Below are 16260 nucleotides of genomic sequence, written 5' to 3'. Positions count from 1 at the left end.
TGAAATATATGAAACCCTTAAACTCACCACACTCAATGTAACAAAGCTATCCATTAACCCAAAGGCTTCCCTGTGTCACTGAAATCACTTCTGCTTGCTGCTCCATACCCCCAGGCAACTTCTGATCTCCAGAGGCCCTCATGCATTCATATGCATTTCTCAGAAATTTATGTTAGTGGACTTATACAGGATGCAGCATTTAGAAGAAGGAGGGTCTGACTTCTTTCACTCAGGGATTCTTTTGAGATTCATCATACAGTAATGAAGCAGTGGCTTGTTTTTGTTGACAAATCCTACCTGTTGCATTGGTATTGAATTTGCTTATTCATTCACTTCTTTATGAACATGTGGACTGTTTCCAATTTCAGACTATGCCAAATAAATCTGTCAGGAGCATCCATGTACAAATCATAGTGGGAACACATGCTTTATTTTTTGGAATACTTAGGAGTGGAAAAGTTGAATCATACAGTGTAACTTTAATTCCTCTGCAGGAGGGTTTGAGGGGCTGTGCTTGCTCCTTGCTGTCCTGCTTAGATTGGGGGCAGGAGAGCGGGTCAGTATTCTTAGCGCTAACAGTCGTTGAGTATCGTGTACAAGGGAAGGGTCAGGATTGGGCGAGGTTGGGCCTGTATGTGGGCCTCTCACTACAATACAAACATGTAATAAAGATTCTATGCCGGGGGAAAAAAATTTTTTTAAATTCATAAGCTATTTCCCAAGTGGATGTACAATTTTATTTTATATATTTTTTTTTTTTTTTTTTTTGTTCCAGGCTGACTTGGAATTAACTATGTAGTCTCAAAGTGGCCTTGAACTCACAGCAATCCTCCTACCTCTGCCTCTCGAGTGTTGGGATTAAAGGCGTGCGCCACCACGCCTGGCTTATTATATTTTCTCATCAGCAATGCATAAGAGTTCCAATTTCTTGACATCCTTATCAACACGTGGTGTAGTCACTCTCATCTATTATGGCCATTCTAATAGGTGTGTAGTCATGTCTGATTTTGGTTTTAATTTTCATCTAATAGCATGCTTTTGATCATCTTTTCATGAATTTACTTCTCATACTATCTGTTCTTGAGTAAAATTCAAATCTTCCCTATTTTTGTTGGCGTGCTCATTTTATTGGAATGCTTGCTTTTTATTCTTGAGCTTGGAGAGCTCATCATACAGTACTTAGAAAAGATGTTTATCAGATGTATAAGTAGGAAATTATTCTGTCCCGGTCTCTGAATTCCATTTTACATTTTTTGTTGTTTATTTTTATTTGCTTATTTTAAAGAGATAAACAGTTGGATATAAAATATATACAATCCTTGTAAATACCATTTTTAGTCTTTCCATTTCTGTGTAAACATCCATATTCCCATCCCATATCATTTATGTTCTGCCCGAAGGACATTCTTCAATTTTTTTTAAATAGTATGTGACTAATTTTGATAAAGTCTTTCAGCTCTGGTATATCTAAAAATACATTTTCATATTTTTTTGAAAGACATGTTGTTGCGTGTATAATTAATTTTATTTAGTACTTTAAAGATAGGTCTCCACTATCTTTTCTTCCATTTTTTTATGACAGGAAATATGTTTCTATCAATACTTCTTTTTCCTTAAATATCATTAGTCTATTATTTCTGCTTTTAAGTTTCAATTTAAAAAAATGTTATTTATTTTCAATGAAAGAGAGGGAAAGAAGGAATTGGCATAGCAGAGCCTCTTGCCACTGCAAATGAACTCTAGACACATGTGTTGCTCACTTTGTGCATCTGGCTTCATGTGATACTGGGGGAATCAAGCTTGGCTCATCTGACTTTGCAAGCAAGTACCCTTAACCACTGTCGTAGTCAGCTCCAGCTGCTAGGATATACCTCCAAACCAGACAGTTTATAGAAGGAAGGGAATTCAGTTCAGGCTTACAGGTCCATTTCTATAATGGTGAAAAAGAGAAAACCCACCAAGAAAAGCAAGAGCAAAAACTGGCAGCTGGATAACAGGGAACCCAGGCAGAACTCAGACTGCTCTCTGCAAACCTTAGGCTTGAATTCAGATACGTTCCTAGTAACACCTTAGGGCTGGACCCCAGGATCCACCCACAGTGACGCATCCTCCAGCCAGGTAGCTGGAGATCTAAGTTACAAGCTTGAATAAAACTCCTGAATCTACTGGGGGACATCCATTCAAATTACTACAGCCACTTAGCCATCTTTCCAGCCAAAGTTTCTTTTTATAAGTGGTTTGAGAAATTTGATTCTTATTCCACAGAGTTTACTGCCTTTTGTTGCCTAATGTACAGATTCTTGAAAATTGTTTATCTATGAAAACATTTCAAAATTTGATTTGATATTTAAATCCCAACTTAATATTTAAGGAAGCACTCTTTTCTTCAGAATTGTTATTTTTTCATTACATCTATTTAGAATGGCAATGGCTTGTTTTTCAAAGTATAAAATTATAGGTTTAGGTCTTTAGTATGGTCTATAACAGAATTAGTCTGTAATGAGAAATATACTATTTAAGCCTGATTTTTTTCGGTTTGTTAAAATGTCAGAAGTAGCTTTATGATTGTAGTAGTTACTTTCTCATTGCTGGTGGTGGTGTGGTGGAAACAACCAGAAACAGTTTATGGGAGAAAAAGGTTTATTTCAAGCTTACAGTTTTAAAGGGGAGCTTCTTCATGGTGGATAAAAGCTACTGCCTCTCAGCCTTACATCTACAGCAGAGAGAGGATATCAGGTCCAAGCCTACTCTGAACACACACAGGCTAGACTCAAGAGCTATTCCCAGTGACGCATCTTCTTTAGAAAGGCTCCACCTACTGGAAGCTAAGTAGGAAGCTTAACACAAACCATTGAGGCTTTGGGGGACATTTACATTCAAACCATCACAATGATCCTGTTATTGCCCAAATAAAGCCACATTTCTCATTCCCAGGAGACTAGGATACTCACGGTTGAGTCGTTTTCTGAAAGCTTTCTGTCATCCTGTCATGTCTATTACTACTCATAAAAGCCAAGATTAATAAATTCTGAAATATCAATTTTCCATTCTTACTTTCAGGGAGAAACTTAAGGCTTTCTGGAGACTTCTGTCATTGTGCTCATTAGATTGATTTTAAAGATCAGTGAGAAATCTATTCTGATACCTGAAAAAGTATGAATCCCCTATTATTTTTATCTCAAAATATATAATAAAGAAAGTGAGTCTTTATCAATGCTGTCAAACACTATCCAAATAGAACCTGTTGCCTTCTGGGAATTAATGAAAACTAAGTTAGTATCAGAAACTAAGCTTATAAATACCTGAGTAATTTATTCAGATAGTGTGTCCTAATTTTAGATATATCTGAGACACTGCACCTCAGAACCCTTAGCTGTTTGTTTAGTACTAAGGCTTGGGAATATCTGTCTTATTTCAGGTTTCCCTAGTGATACTGATTCACAGCCAGGCAGGGAAGTTGTCATTGTATCTGACAGTAATGTGAAATCACCATTTCACAGAAACAAATCATTAAGGATGACTTTAAGTACCTTTTATTAGACAAAATTTATTTAACAAACAAAATTATTACAGTTTAGGAGACACATTTCTAAAATACTTCTTAGGCCTTTCTGCCCTGCACACAATTTCACTATTTGCAGTTAGAGACAAGAAGACTGCTTTTGTTTTGTTTTGCTTGCGTGTGTGTGTTGTGTGTTGTGTGTGGGTGCTTCGTGTAGGAGGGTTGTGGTATGGTGTGCATGTGGTATATGCATGTGTATGTGCCCTTGCAGCACCACAGGCACTTGTCTGTGATGTGGGGCACTCGGCTGTGGCTAGAAAAGAACACCAGGTGTCTACTCCATTGTTCCCCCACCTGCGCTCATTTTGATCAGGAGTCTCTTAACTGATACCGAGCTTGATGTTTTTTATAAGCCTGGATGATTCTGTGGTCTCTGCTCCCCTTTGTGGGAATGGAGCTACTGGTACACAGGGCCAGCAAGATATTTGGGTGGCATCTAATTATTCAAATTTGGGTGATTTCAGGCCCCCTTGGAACTTCATCCTTGTGCAGGAAGCACAGTTGACCACTGAGCCATCTGTTTAGCCCCAGAAAGCTAGAGCTTTTAGTGAGCACTGGCATCAGTCATTGTACTGTGCAGTGATGCGTTGATACATGTAGCCCTGTTCACTGTAAACATTTTATTCATATTTTAAAGCTGTCTGAACTGGTACCTGTTCTGAGGGCCTTTCTGTCTTTTCTACATCCAGTGTGTTAGCTTGTGTCTGCTGCTGCGTGTGTATCTGATCAAGCAACTTTTGCTCATTTTGATGTTTGTTTGTTTGGGTGCTGGAGTTTGAAGCCATACCCTCCTTCATGGTAAACTCATGATCTATCACTGAATTACACTTTACTCCTCTTATTTTCATTATTTATACTCAGAAAAGGGCAAAAGACCCAAAAGTCCAAGAATGCCAGCCTTGTATCTGAAATTAAAGAAGAGCAGGTGGCTCTTGCGTCGTGTACAGTGCATGTGGAGAGAGCATTCAGAATGACTGAAATGGCTGTTGACCGGCACTGAAGGGGTTTCTGTTATATATCTATAAAAAACAAACATTATTTAGCATCTCTGAAATTTGTAATTTAACATATGGGGTCACATCTGTTAAAGGATTATTACTCTAGAAGGGGAGTGATGTATAATTTATTAAAATAACCCTATGGGGAGAGAGCCAACTCCATTTAATAAACTGAAATACTTGCTGGCTGCATGGGAGGTTCCCAGCTGAGTCTCACATTATTCCAATCAAGGCGCACATGAAAAGTCAGTTGCCCTTAATATAATGTTTACTTGGTTGTATTAGTTAGTGTCTTTCAGCTGAAAACTAGTTATGCTCACTGTTCAGTATAAGCTTTGAATATTGAAGTCCTGCTGGTTTTTAGTTGATACTTAATTCCAAGGAGAGCAAAGGTCCATTAGTCCTCAGTTGTAGAAGGCGAGGAAGGCCACACCATTGCCCATTTACCACATAGTCACAGAAGGCTGGCAGGGAAGAGCATCTGACCAGAGTGGTCCAAACTCACCTCTTCTCCCAGTCATGCTTATGAAATGGAAAGCCTCTGAGAAGGAAGTCTCAGAAGGGGTTATTTTTGGATCAAACACTTTAATTTTCTTTTCTCACGCGGAGATAATACAAACAAAGGCTCCTGCCAGAAGCACGTCTACGGGTGTGTGTGATTGGGTTTCTCAACAACGAATAGCAGCCTGTCTCTCCATGTGATAGCAGTCTGATTTCAGAACCAGTGGGGTGTGTAACAGTGGGAACACCTTGCACAATTCCCACTTTTAAATGAAAGATAAAGTAACCGAGGGCTTCTTTCCCCATCCCCTGCCTGTGCCTTGTATGCACACGGGTAGGTGCAGGGCACTTGCCTTGTCACAGCAGGTAGGATGTCATCAGAATCCTAACATGAGAGCTGTTGTTTGTTTCCTTCTTTCTTCATTTTATTCTTGTCTTGAAATTTATCAATGATATTTTTAATCAAATGCAACTTCCAATGTTAATATAAAATTAAGAAATTCAACAGGATTTCTGTAAGCTGGTTTTAGCCATGAATAATATGACTGTCAAATTTCTCCATGTGTCTGTTAGCTTCCTCAGCATTGTAGAGGTAGAGTACATTTTTCAATATCCTATTCTGATCTTGTTTTCTTCCCTTATATATTTCTGCTTTGCAGAATTTATTTGTCAAATTCTGTCTTTGGAAACTACTATGGTAAAAATCCATCTTTTCGACTTTGTGTGTTATTGCTTGAGTATTTGTAGAGACTGAGGATCCCTTATCTGAAATACTTGGGGAAAAAGGGAAATAGAATGTGGTTTCATAGATTATTAAACCCTTTCTGACTTGGAAAAATACAGACTGGTTACAAGTATAATATATTCAAATGATTACTTACCTAAAATTGCTACTAAAGAGACTTTGCCCAGAGAGCAAATCTGGTATCTGAAGAAGAAAAAAGATTCCTCAGACATTTACTATAAAATAGCCCACACCCATTTCCCATTTAATTAAAAAAGCAGAATTTTAAAGTAAAATAAAATGTTCTAGGGAAGACTATGACTAGCATTGGTCTGATATTTTATGTCCCGTGACTGCCCTTCATGGTAAGTAGAAGTCAGATAGCCCTGATTCATGGATGAGAACAGGCTTAGCAAGGTGAAGCCAGTCTCCCAGAAGCAGCAGCTCTGGAGCTGGTGTCTAGACTCACACTCCATGGCCTTCCTCTGACTAAGCTCGGGTGTGTCTGTGTTGTATGTAAATACTGGGTGCTCCGGATGCAAAGTGAAGGGAGATTCCTGTGTTTATCTAACTTCCTTTACCCCTAGAGACAAGAAAAGACAATTAGGTAGTTCCACAGTGCACCGTCTACTTATACTGATGCTTCGCTCTGCTCTCCTGACATGCTCAAAGCCCACGTGTACACCATACTTTGATAATGTCTGGGTCAGAAGATGAGATAAGGAGCACTGACACAACAGTCTACCAGGGACAACCTCAAGATCCAATCTTGACTCCTACTGTTTAGAGTATATGCAGCCTAGTTGACAACTGGTGATACCAAATTAAATGCTCAATAAATATCAACTTATTAACATTAACAAAGAATTTACCTGGTGTGCTGACTGACACATATGAACTGAGCTATTTATGAGGCTGAGGCAGGATGATCACTTGAGGCTAGAAATTCTAGGCCAATGTGGGCAACACAGCCAGAACCTAGTCTCAAAAACAAAACAAAGACTTCGATAACATATTAAGAAGAGTGCCTTAAGAAGAGTGCAAAGCAAACTGAGGTTTTGATATTCTCTCGGCATTGGCTGAACTATGCAAATGAAGAACTTCCTTACTAACTGCTTATTTTCTTGCCATTGCTGGACTAGCCTGCTCATAGTCTGACAGACATGAGTGGGATAAGATGTGTGAAGTCAGTGTCAGTGTTCTCTGCAAGATCTTCCATGGGGATGACCTCAAGTTTAACTTGTTTCTTTTTTCTTGTTTTCCTTGTCTGTCCTTCTCATTATGATCCATTAAACAACTTGGATTAGACCTTCTGTTGCAGTTATCTTCTCATTGCTGGACAAAGCACTTAAACAAAAACAGTTAGAGGGAGGAAGGTATTTCTTTTGGTTACAGTCTTTAGGGGAAGCTCCATGATGGCAGGGGAAAGTGTGGCTTGAGCAGAGACTGGACATCACCTCTGCTACAGCAGGTGGATGAGATGGATTCTATCAAGGGAGAGCTGGCTCAAAAGCCTACACCTACCTAATGACTCACCTCCTTCAACAAAGCTCTACCTGCCGAATTACCATCAGCTGGGGACCAAGCATTCCAAACACATGAGTTTATGGGGACATCTAATTCAAACCACCACATCTTCTTTAAAGTAAGCTATTCCCTGTCTTCTGTTTATCTTCATTACATATACTTTTCTTATTTTTTGTTAGGCAGTTGATATTTCTAAATTATAAATTGACATTATCTTCCTGGCTAGGATGTCTCGATTCTTTCATGCCTTCAGAAACATTTCACGAAAACTTGCTATAGGACAATCCATTTGCTAAACGCTCCATAAAAACTATGAGTAATATGTTCCTTCCCTGGTAGAAATGATAGTCCAGCAAAAGGCATGGTTAGGAAGGTAATGAGAAACATGAGTGCTGTACACAACTAACTTAAACAGTCTGAAAGGTTTATTTCTACAAATAAGCTGTCATATGAGCACAGGAAAGTTGTTATTTTCTGCATGAAGGTGTCATGGAAGACTTAAAGTAAGAATGGCTCTGAAAGTAGCTCTCAGATATTGAAACAGAGCATAATTTGGCAAAAAAATAAATAAATAAATAAAGGGAAGGATTTTATAAGAAGAGAAAACACCACTGCAAAAGTCAATAAAGAATTTGAGTTCGTGCTGTATTTGACAGACAGTATAAAGGAAAGATAGGCTTCAAGGCAAGCTGCAGGAGATGAAAATGGCACCAAGGGGCCAATTTCAGAAAGGCGAAAAAGCTGGGTCAGGGGAATACCTCTAACTAGAGAGGAACTCAAAGAATGTGTTATTTCTCTGGAACAAATAACCTTTCAGATGGTTGGAGGGAAGAATTCTTTCTCTCTTCCTAACTCCCACCCCGTCTCTCTAATTGCCTGTACTTAATAAGCACTTTAAAATTGTGTCAAAATGGCTGCCTAGGCAGGAACACATGTGTGGCTGCCTTCAGTGCTTCTAGGCCCCTTTGTCTGGACGGCAGTGGGGAGCCACGCTGCTCATCCTCAGTACTGTAAGTTTGGAAAGCCCAGTTCTGGTCATTGCACGTCCTTTTACAGTGTGGTGTACGTCCTTCCTCAGCACCCCGTATGCTCACTGACTCTCCCGGCTTTGAAGCAGGCTCCGCCTCAGCAGGTCCCAACTCTGATGTATGCAGAAAGCAAATCAGTGTTTGTAGCCTGTGACCAGCTTCTACACTTGCAGCAAACCAAAATTCTAGAAGGCTCAACTTCCCTTAATCAGGTAATTTATATTTTATGGCACCAAACCTTAGCACCCAAGCGAGAAAAGCTTCTAGCCTTCCAAGTAAGACAAAATAATTAGTGAACAAGACCAGGTTTATAATTATGACTGAATTACAAAAGAATTACCTTTTCTTCTATTAAGAATGCTACCTGGGTATACTTGAGTTTTCCATTTCCCCAGGAAAGCTTCCCTCCTCCTTTCCAAGTAGATTAGAACAACTCCTAACCTACCTTTTATAATGAAGTTTAAGCATCCCTAATCTCAAGTGTAAAATGCTCCAAGTTCAAAGCTTTGAGCATTTCTATGATTCCATGCCCTATTTGGAGGGCACAGCGCTGGTGTAGGAAAGACTAGCCTGGGGAACTTTCCTGTCTGGAAGTGGGCCAACTGCTAGGAGCAGAGCCTGAGGGTGTGAGAACTAATTCATGCTATCCCCATGTCAGGGGTGGGCAAGCTGCCTCTGGCAGCTTCCTGAGGAAAAAAAGAAAAGGAAGAGTTTAGTTTAAGGAATTAGTAAACCTGTTGCATCTGCCACTGCTCTGATGTTACTGTGGCTGTGGCTTCCTCTGCATACAGGCACTCATTAGAAATTTTCATTGAACAGACAATAGCAGTGATATGTAAACAAGCAGTACGTTGTATGAGCAAAGGATAAGGAACTTTGAACTTTGGATAATCCTTAAACATTTGGTGAAGGAAGGGACTTATGGGTATGACCTGCTGCGCTCTGCTTATCCAGGACACACATACACTCTGGTCACAAGAGCACTCACAGTGAGCCCACCTGTTACCTTCAACAGATCTTCAACAAGTTACAGACCTTGTTGTCTTCAGCGCTATGCTCAGCACTTCCTACACATGTATGTTTGTTCTGGGTTGAAACCAGGCTTCTGAGGAAAGGAGCACAGAGCACAGCTCAAGACCAGGCAGCATCTCTAAACATTGCTTGTCAGCATTGGTCATCTGTGCTGTTCAGGCCAAAGGTACACCAAGGCAGAGGAAACCTGGTCAAAACTGCCTTAGCTTTATAGCAAATTTCAAGTAAGAATTAGCATCTCACAGCAGTAGTATAGCAAAAGCTATTTGTAAGATCCATAAGAAGTATTTCCAGTACTTTCCAGAGTTTGTTCCCAAGGTTTGTTCTTACAGTTCATCACCACAATTCCACAAATGGAAAGCTTGACCCTGGACTTTGTATAAGTATCATTTAGCACATAGTCACACTATAAGTACTATATAAAATTACCTTCAGCTGTGCATGTATATGGTAACTATGAAACACATGAATTTCATATTTTTATATAGTATATATGAAACCCATGAATTTCATATAGACATGGATCCTGTCACTGAGATACCTTAGTGTGCATATGCAAATATCCCCAAATCAAGTATTTTGAAAATCTTTAACACTGCTGATTCCAAACCTTTTGGATACTGAACTTGTATTCTCATTACCTCAATTTTAACTATCCACTCACACCTTTCTACCCAGTAACACTTGCTTAGGTTTGGATAAGTGCTCCCCAGAGACTGTGTGTTGAAGACTTAGGCCTCAGCTCATGATGCTACTGGAAGGTGATGGAACCTTTAAGAGGCCAGTATGGTGGAAAGAAGTTGGGTCATTGGGTATGTGCCCTTGAAGCACACATTGGGACACCAACCCTTCCTCATCCTCTCACTTTTGCTTCCTGGCTGCTATAAGATGAGCTGCTTCCTCCTCTATGTGCTCCCACTGTGACACACTGTTTCACCATAGGTCAACCACTCATGGAACAAAACCTCTGTAACCATGAGCCAATGGAAGCCTTTCTTCTTCAGAAAGTGACTGTCTCTGATTTTTTTTTTTTTTTTTTTGAGGTACGATTTCGCTCTAGCCCAGGCTGACCTAGAATTCACTATGTATTCTCAGGGTGGCCTTGAACTCACAGCAATCCTCCTACCTCTGCCTCCCTAGTGGGAGTGCTGAAATTAAAGGTGTGTACCTCCACACCTGGCTCATCTCTGTTTTTGTCACAGTAATGGAAACTACACAAGATGGTAGCCTTCTTGAGAAATGCCTGTTGAATCTCTAGCACTTAGCACAAGTTTTGGAAGGGAAAGGCATTGTAACCCATATTTGAATGATTGATTGAATGACTAAACGTAACTTCCGAGAGCTCTACTGTTTACAGAGTTATACACCAAAGAATAGCCAGGTGCCTTGGTGAGTTCAAGAGTGAGGCATTTATAGGGCTGGTGTGAAAAGACTACAGATTGTCTATGTTCACTGGTTGATAGACTGTGCATTTCCCATACTTGTGGGTTTTGCATGACATGGCAGTTAGTATGCACCTTGTATATGTTCTTCTAGCATCTGTTGTCTTTTCTCTTGGGTAGTTAACCAGGGCCAGGATTGGCATTTGTTGGCATTGGAAGGAATTTATTTTTTGTTTTTATGTTCTGAGAATCTAGTAACAATATTTTCAGCAGTGCAGTGATAGGGACAGATTGTGTTCCAGAAACATCCTCAGAACAGTAGTTTTGTGGGAAAAAAGTGTTTTGTTCACTCTTTCATGGAGCAAGTGTGAGACATAGTATAACATGAGGACGCCCTGTCTCTCCTTGGTGGTTAGCTTCCCAGTGGAAATAAAAAGCAGTCAGTGGTAATTTTTATACAGTCTAAGTATTCATTGTCAGTGCTTTCTCATGCCTTTCACTGTTCTTTTATTTAATTTTTCCATATCATTTGCTCTTGGTATTTTAACCATGGTATAGCAAGAGAGTAAATGCTCAAAACTGCAACTGTTTCCTTCTTTGTACTTTTGGAAAAGGGTGAAACACATTATAAAATTGAAAAAATGTCTTCACTATAGCATGGACATGTTTTTCTTAAGCCATTCGAATAATTATATAAAATAATATAACATAATTATTATCATATCATAATAATAATATAATATAATTATTATTATACCATAATAATAATTATAGACCTAGTTTAAATTACTATTAGCTGAACAGTGGAGGAGGTGTATATTCCCAGCTACTTGAGAGGTGGGAGAACCCTAAGTTCAAAGCCTGAGGTATAGAGTAATATCAAGGTCATTCTGGACAACTTAATGCAACTTGGGTCTCAAAAGAAAAAAATAAAAAGGAGGGCCGAGGATTTAGCTCAGTGGTAAAGCATCTGCCTAGCATTCAATTCATAGCACCATGAATTTTCTTAAAGTTTATTAACGTGCTTTAATTCAACTGAATTAGAAGTACAGGATTTCTTAGATCAAAGTGACCATAGGGAACCAGCTCAGGGCTGGGGAGTTGGCTCAGTGAGTGAAGTTCAGATCTCAGAATCCTCATATAACCCAATGTAGTAGTGTGCACCTCCTCTAGAATCCCAGCACGCCTAAGGTGATATGGTGGGTAGAGAATGGAGAATCCAAAGACTTGTAGACCAGCTAGCCTGATGTACACAGCAGCAAGCGAGAGACCCTGCCTCAGACAAGGTAGAGTTTGTCTTTGGGCCTGCATGTGTGCCCTTTGGCACATGTGCCTCTGCATTCATACACATGCATGTATGTATACACACACACACACACACACACACACACACACACACACACACAAACACACATTTTTACTTTTAAAGAATCAGCCCCAGCCTTCACTGTGTTGATAATAAAACCGATGCTCAGAGAGCATGAGAGTTTGCCTGTATCCGGTCACAGAGTTAGCAGGACTTGTTGTTTATACAGCTTGATATTTACTTCTCAAGAATTAGAAGGAATTATTTTTCGCAACTGAAAAACTGCCTCAGATTTTTTTTTTATTTTTTAAAGTTTTTTTTTTTTTAATTTATTTATTTGAGAGCAACAGACACAGAGAGAAAGACAGATGGAGGGAGAGAGAGAGAATGGACGCGCCAGGGCTTCCAGCCTCTGCAAACGAACTCCAGATGTGTGCGCCCCCTTGTGCATCTGGCTAACGTGGGACCTGGGGAACTGAGCCTCGAACCGGGGTCCTTAGGCTTCACAGGCAAGCACTTAACCGCTAAGCCATCTCTCCAGCCCCTGCCTCAGATTTTTAAGTGCAATTGTTGAGACACAAATTGGCCTCCATCTTCATGACCTCTCAGTGCCTAGTACTACCATCCCAAGACAAAAAAAAAAAAAAAAAAAAGAGAAAAGATGATGACATCAAAATAAAAGAGAGACTAATTGTAAAAGGGAGGGGATATGATGGAAAGTGGATTTGTGAAGGAAAACTAGGGGAGAGGAGGGAATTATGGTTTATTGTCTATAATTATGTAAGTTATCAATAACAAATTCTTTTTTAAAAATAGGGGCTGGAGAAATGGGTCAGTGGTTAAGGTACTTGCCTGCAAAACCTGACCCAAGTTTGAGTCCTCAGTACCCATGTAAAGCCAAATGCACAAAGTGGCACATGCATCTAGAGTTTGTTTGTGATGGCTGGAGGAACTGGTGTATCCACTCTGTCTTTCTTTCTCCCTCCTTGCAAATAAATAAAATACTTTAAAAATAGGATTATGACAGGTTGAACTTTATTGTCCATATGAAAAATGGGATAAGCCAATTTCTTGGTAGCAGGTGCTACAGATTTTAATGTATTTTGTGTGTTGTTATAGAAAATTGCAACACGGAAATACTTTATTTATGGCTCTTTAACAGGAATTTTATTTAACTGTTTACTGCATTGGGTGCCCTAAACTGCCACTGTTTTTCCTCTCAAATAAATCTCATATTGAGTTGAACCTGATGGCAAGAGACACATTGGGGAAAACCTACATTACTAGCAGTAAAATGCCTGTGTCCACTGCATGCTAGGCCGTCTTCGACCTTGCACTGTCATTCTGCTGACAGACACTTCTGTGAAAGCAAGACAAGCTTTTGGGAGACATTAGTCAGTGCTGAAATGACAAGACATGAACTCCCACTACCACAAAGCCCCATCTCAGGCAAATTGGATTCATTTTCCATATCAGCATATATGCTAGCATAGTTGAGAAAGTTCACTACTCAGCATTTTTTTTAAAAAAATCTGTTACAGTTTTCAACAATAGAAGGAATAGCAGGAATAGTTCATGGAGGTAAGTAGAAAAAAGTCTAGCTCTAATTTTATTTATTTTTTTTATTTAGGTTTTTTGAGGTAGAGTCTCACTCTTGCTCAGGCCAACCAGAATTCACTATGTAGTGTCAGGGTGGCCTTGAACTCATTATGATCTGCCTATCTCTGTCTCCCAAGTGCTGAGATTAAAGGCATGCGCCACCCTTCCCGGCATAGCTCTAATTTTAAATGTACACATAATAAGATTAAAGTCCGTCAAAGTTACAACATTACTTCTGAGAAAGATGCCCTACAGATGGAGTTTTGGTAATAAATAGCCCAGTTCTTAATGCTGACCTCTGGATTGGACATACTCACTCATTCTACGTAGCAGAACATCCTTAGTTTCCAGTGCAGGAGCATCAGGCCATCTACTCAGTTCTGCACTCAGTCTTCTGAGGCTGCCGTCTTACCACGTGTGGTCTTTTGAGGCTGTCAGTGGCTCACCATGCTTGCACTCCTCTGAGCAATCACATGCTCTGGGGGGCAGTAAAGGGTTGGACTCACATACACAGGTGGCTTCCCTCACTGAATGACTCCCCTAAGTGCTATAGCTCCCCTGGGGTGAGGGTAATGGCTTTTAGGAAAGTTATCTGTTCTTGGAAAACAACAAGTGGGTGTCTAGACAGGTTAAGTGTCAAGATAACTAATGCTTCAGCAGAGTCACCTCTGAAGTGAAGGTCCCTGTGTGTACCGGGTGAGGGAGTAGAGAGAACAATGGGCATTACTGCAAAGTGTCCTGTATGTGGCTGGAGAGTGAAAGCGAAAATACAGCAGCCATTCTTTCAGCCTTCCTTTGACAAATTCTGTACATTCCTTCTTTGCCCTTGTTTTCCCTAAGCAAGTTGCTGATTTTGGCAGCTGATTAATAATGTGGAATTCTCCAAAGTAGGGCAACCTTGGCAAAGCATAGATAGGTGAGGAAAAATAAACTGTTCCTGATATACTGAGTTTGAATCATCAATGTTGGGAGGAGCTTGGATTTGTGGGGATTTTTAATGCAAAGGAAAATTTATAATAGTTTATTTGTGCCTCAGTTTGAAAACTAAATCATTAATGTGTCCCTTTGGGCTGCTGAAAACAGGCCTTGAAGGACAAGGCACCCCCAGGTCAGAGAGGAAAATGGAACTACATAGCTGATGAAGAGGCCAAAGAAGGGGGAGAAAAATGAGACTCTACTACGGGAAAGTCAAGGAAAGGTCTCATTTCACAAAGGAGGAGAGGGTCGCCTGGGTCAGGTAAAAAGGAAGACCTGGACCAAGTAAAAAGTGAGAAAAGGAAAAATGAGCCTGCAGGAACAGCTTAGATGTTACCAATGAAGGACTGAGTGCTTACTATGTGGCAAGCCCTGACTAAGTGCTCCGTGCACAGTGTTAATTTAATTCTCAGAAAAGTGGCCTCCTTTGACAGAGCAGAAAAATGATTTTGGAGGACTTTAGTACCCGTCCTGGCTTACATGGCAGAGCTTAGAGTCCCACCATCTGACTCTTGACTCTTCCACCTGCCCCATCTGATTCTTAACCATTGCCTGTCTTCTGTGGACAGCTTCTGTTTGCCCATGTGCTGTGTGAGGAAGCCAGGGCACAGAGGGAGCGGAGTGAGGGAAAGGAGGGCTGGTAGGCTTTGATTTATCTTGGTTGTGGAATTTGCTTTAAAAAGGTAAATGCTAATCGAGCTTCAGGAGAGTCAGAAAGTGAGGAGACATTCTGAGGAAACATTCCAATGCATAGACATGAAGTGAGCACACACTGCTGAAACAATGATACCGATACACTTGATCAAAACAGGGTGGCCACAGTCATTCATTTTGTAATGAATGAAGTATCTGCATGATTCGGTGAACAAAGGTATGCCTATGAAAGCAAGGCTTGTGTCACCTTCCTTGGCAGTAGTTGACTTTGTCCTAGCTGGCAGGAGATGAACTGCTTGCTCCTACAGTTGCATAGTGGAGACCAGCACTCTTCTTCAAAGTATGTGCAAATTGTCATTCTTAATAATGTTCCTGATGAGAAAAAGTAAATTAAATTGAAAACATCTTTTTTCCCCCTTTCAGCTAAGAAAAAGAAGCCCAAACTATTAAATAAATTTGATAAGACAATTAAATCTGAACTCGATGCCGCAGAAAAACTCCGTAAAAGGGTAGGTCAATATTTTTTGTTGAGCAAAGAAATGTGCAGTGGTTTTATTGTTGAGTAAACTTGAATTATTCTTGGTTTGTTTAAGTAAATTATTATTTACTAACATGTAAAAAATAAAAATCACAGAAGAGAGTGGGCTTTCTCAGGCACATCAGCACATTTCCACATGAAATGAATCAAATGGAAGAGAATGGCAGCTGGAGCCATAGAATAATAGAACTTTCCTTGAAGGCATTTGACTGTTTGTCACCCATGTCCATTGCCTTCTCTAATTGTGTGTATTTGGATATTCCCTGCAATTATGGGTTTTGGGGAGAACTGAAGACAACCCAACTCTCAAAAAGACAAGAATAGATAGCTGACTCCATGGCAGGAGGTGAACCACCCCTCCTAGATCAGCTAGGGCCCTGGGTGAAACCACAGAGGAATTGAGGAGATAAGCAAGAATGCTGCTTTCACTGCAA

The 16260-nt window shown here is 40.1% G+C and overlaps 1 protein-coding gene across 4 annotated transcripts in view; it reads left to right on the top strand.

Moving 5' to 3' along the window:
* Positions 1 to 16260, top strand: part of Asph (aspartate beta-hydroxylase) — a 226064-nt gene that overhangs the window by 132516 nt on the left and 77288 nt on the right. For all 4 annotated transcript variants that reach the window (XM_045143382.1, XM_045143383.1, XM_045143381.1 and 1 more), the window contains one exon: positions 15712 to 15797. In XM_045143382.1, the coding sequence (XP_044999317.1) occupies positions 15712 to 15797 (86 nt within the window). The remainder of the gene's footprint in view (positions 1 to 15711; positions 15798 to 16260) is intronic.

The sequence above is a fragment of the Jaculus jaculus genome, chromosome 2 (assembly GCF_020740685.1).
Source record: "Jaculus jaculus isolate mJacJac1 chromosome 2, mJacJac1.mat.Y.cur, whole genome shotgun sequence".
Classification (NCBI taxonomy): Eukaryota; Metazoa; Chordata; class Mammalia; order Rodentia; family Dipodidae; genus Jaculus; species Jaculus jaculus.
The sequence above is the reverse complement of the archived record's forward strand: the minus strand, read 5'-3'. Positions and strand labels throughout refer to the sequence as shown.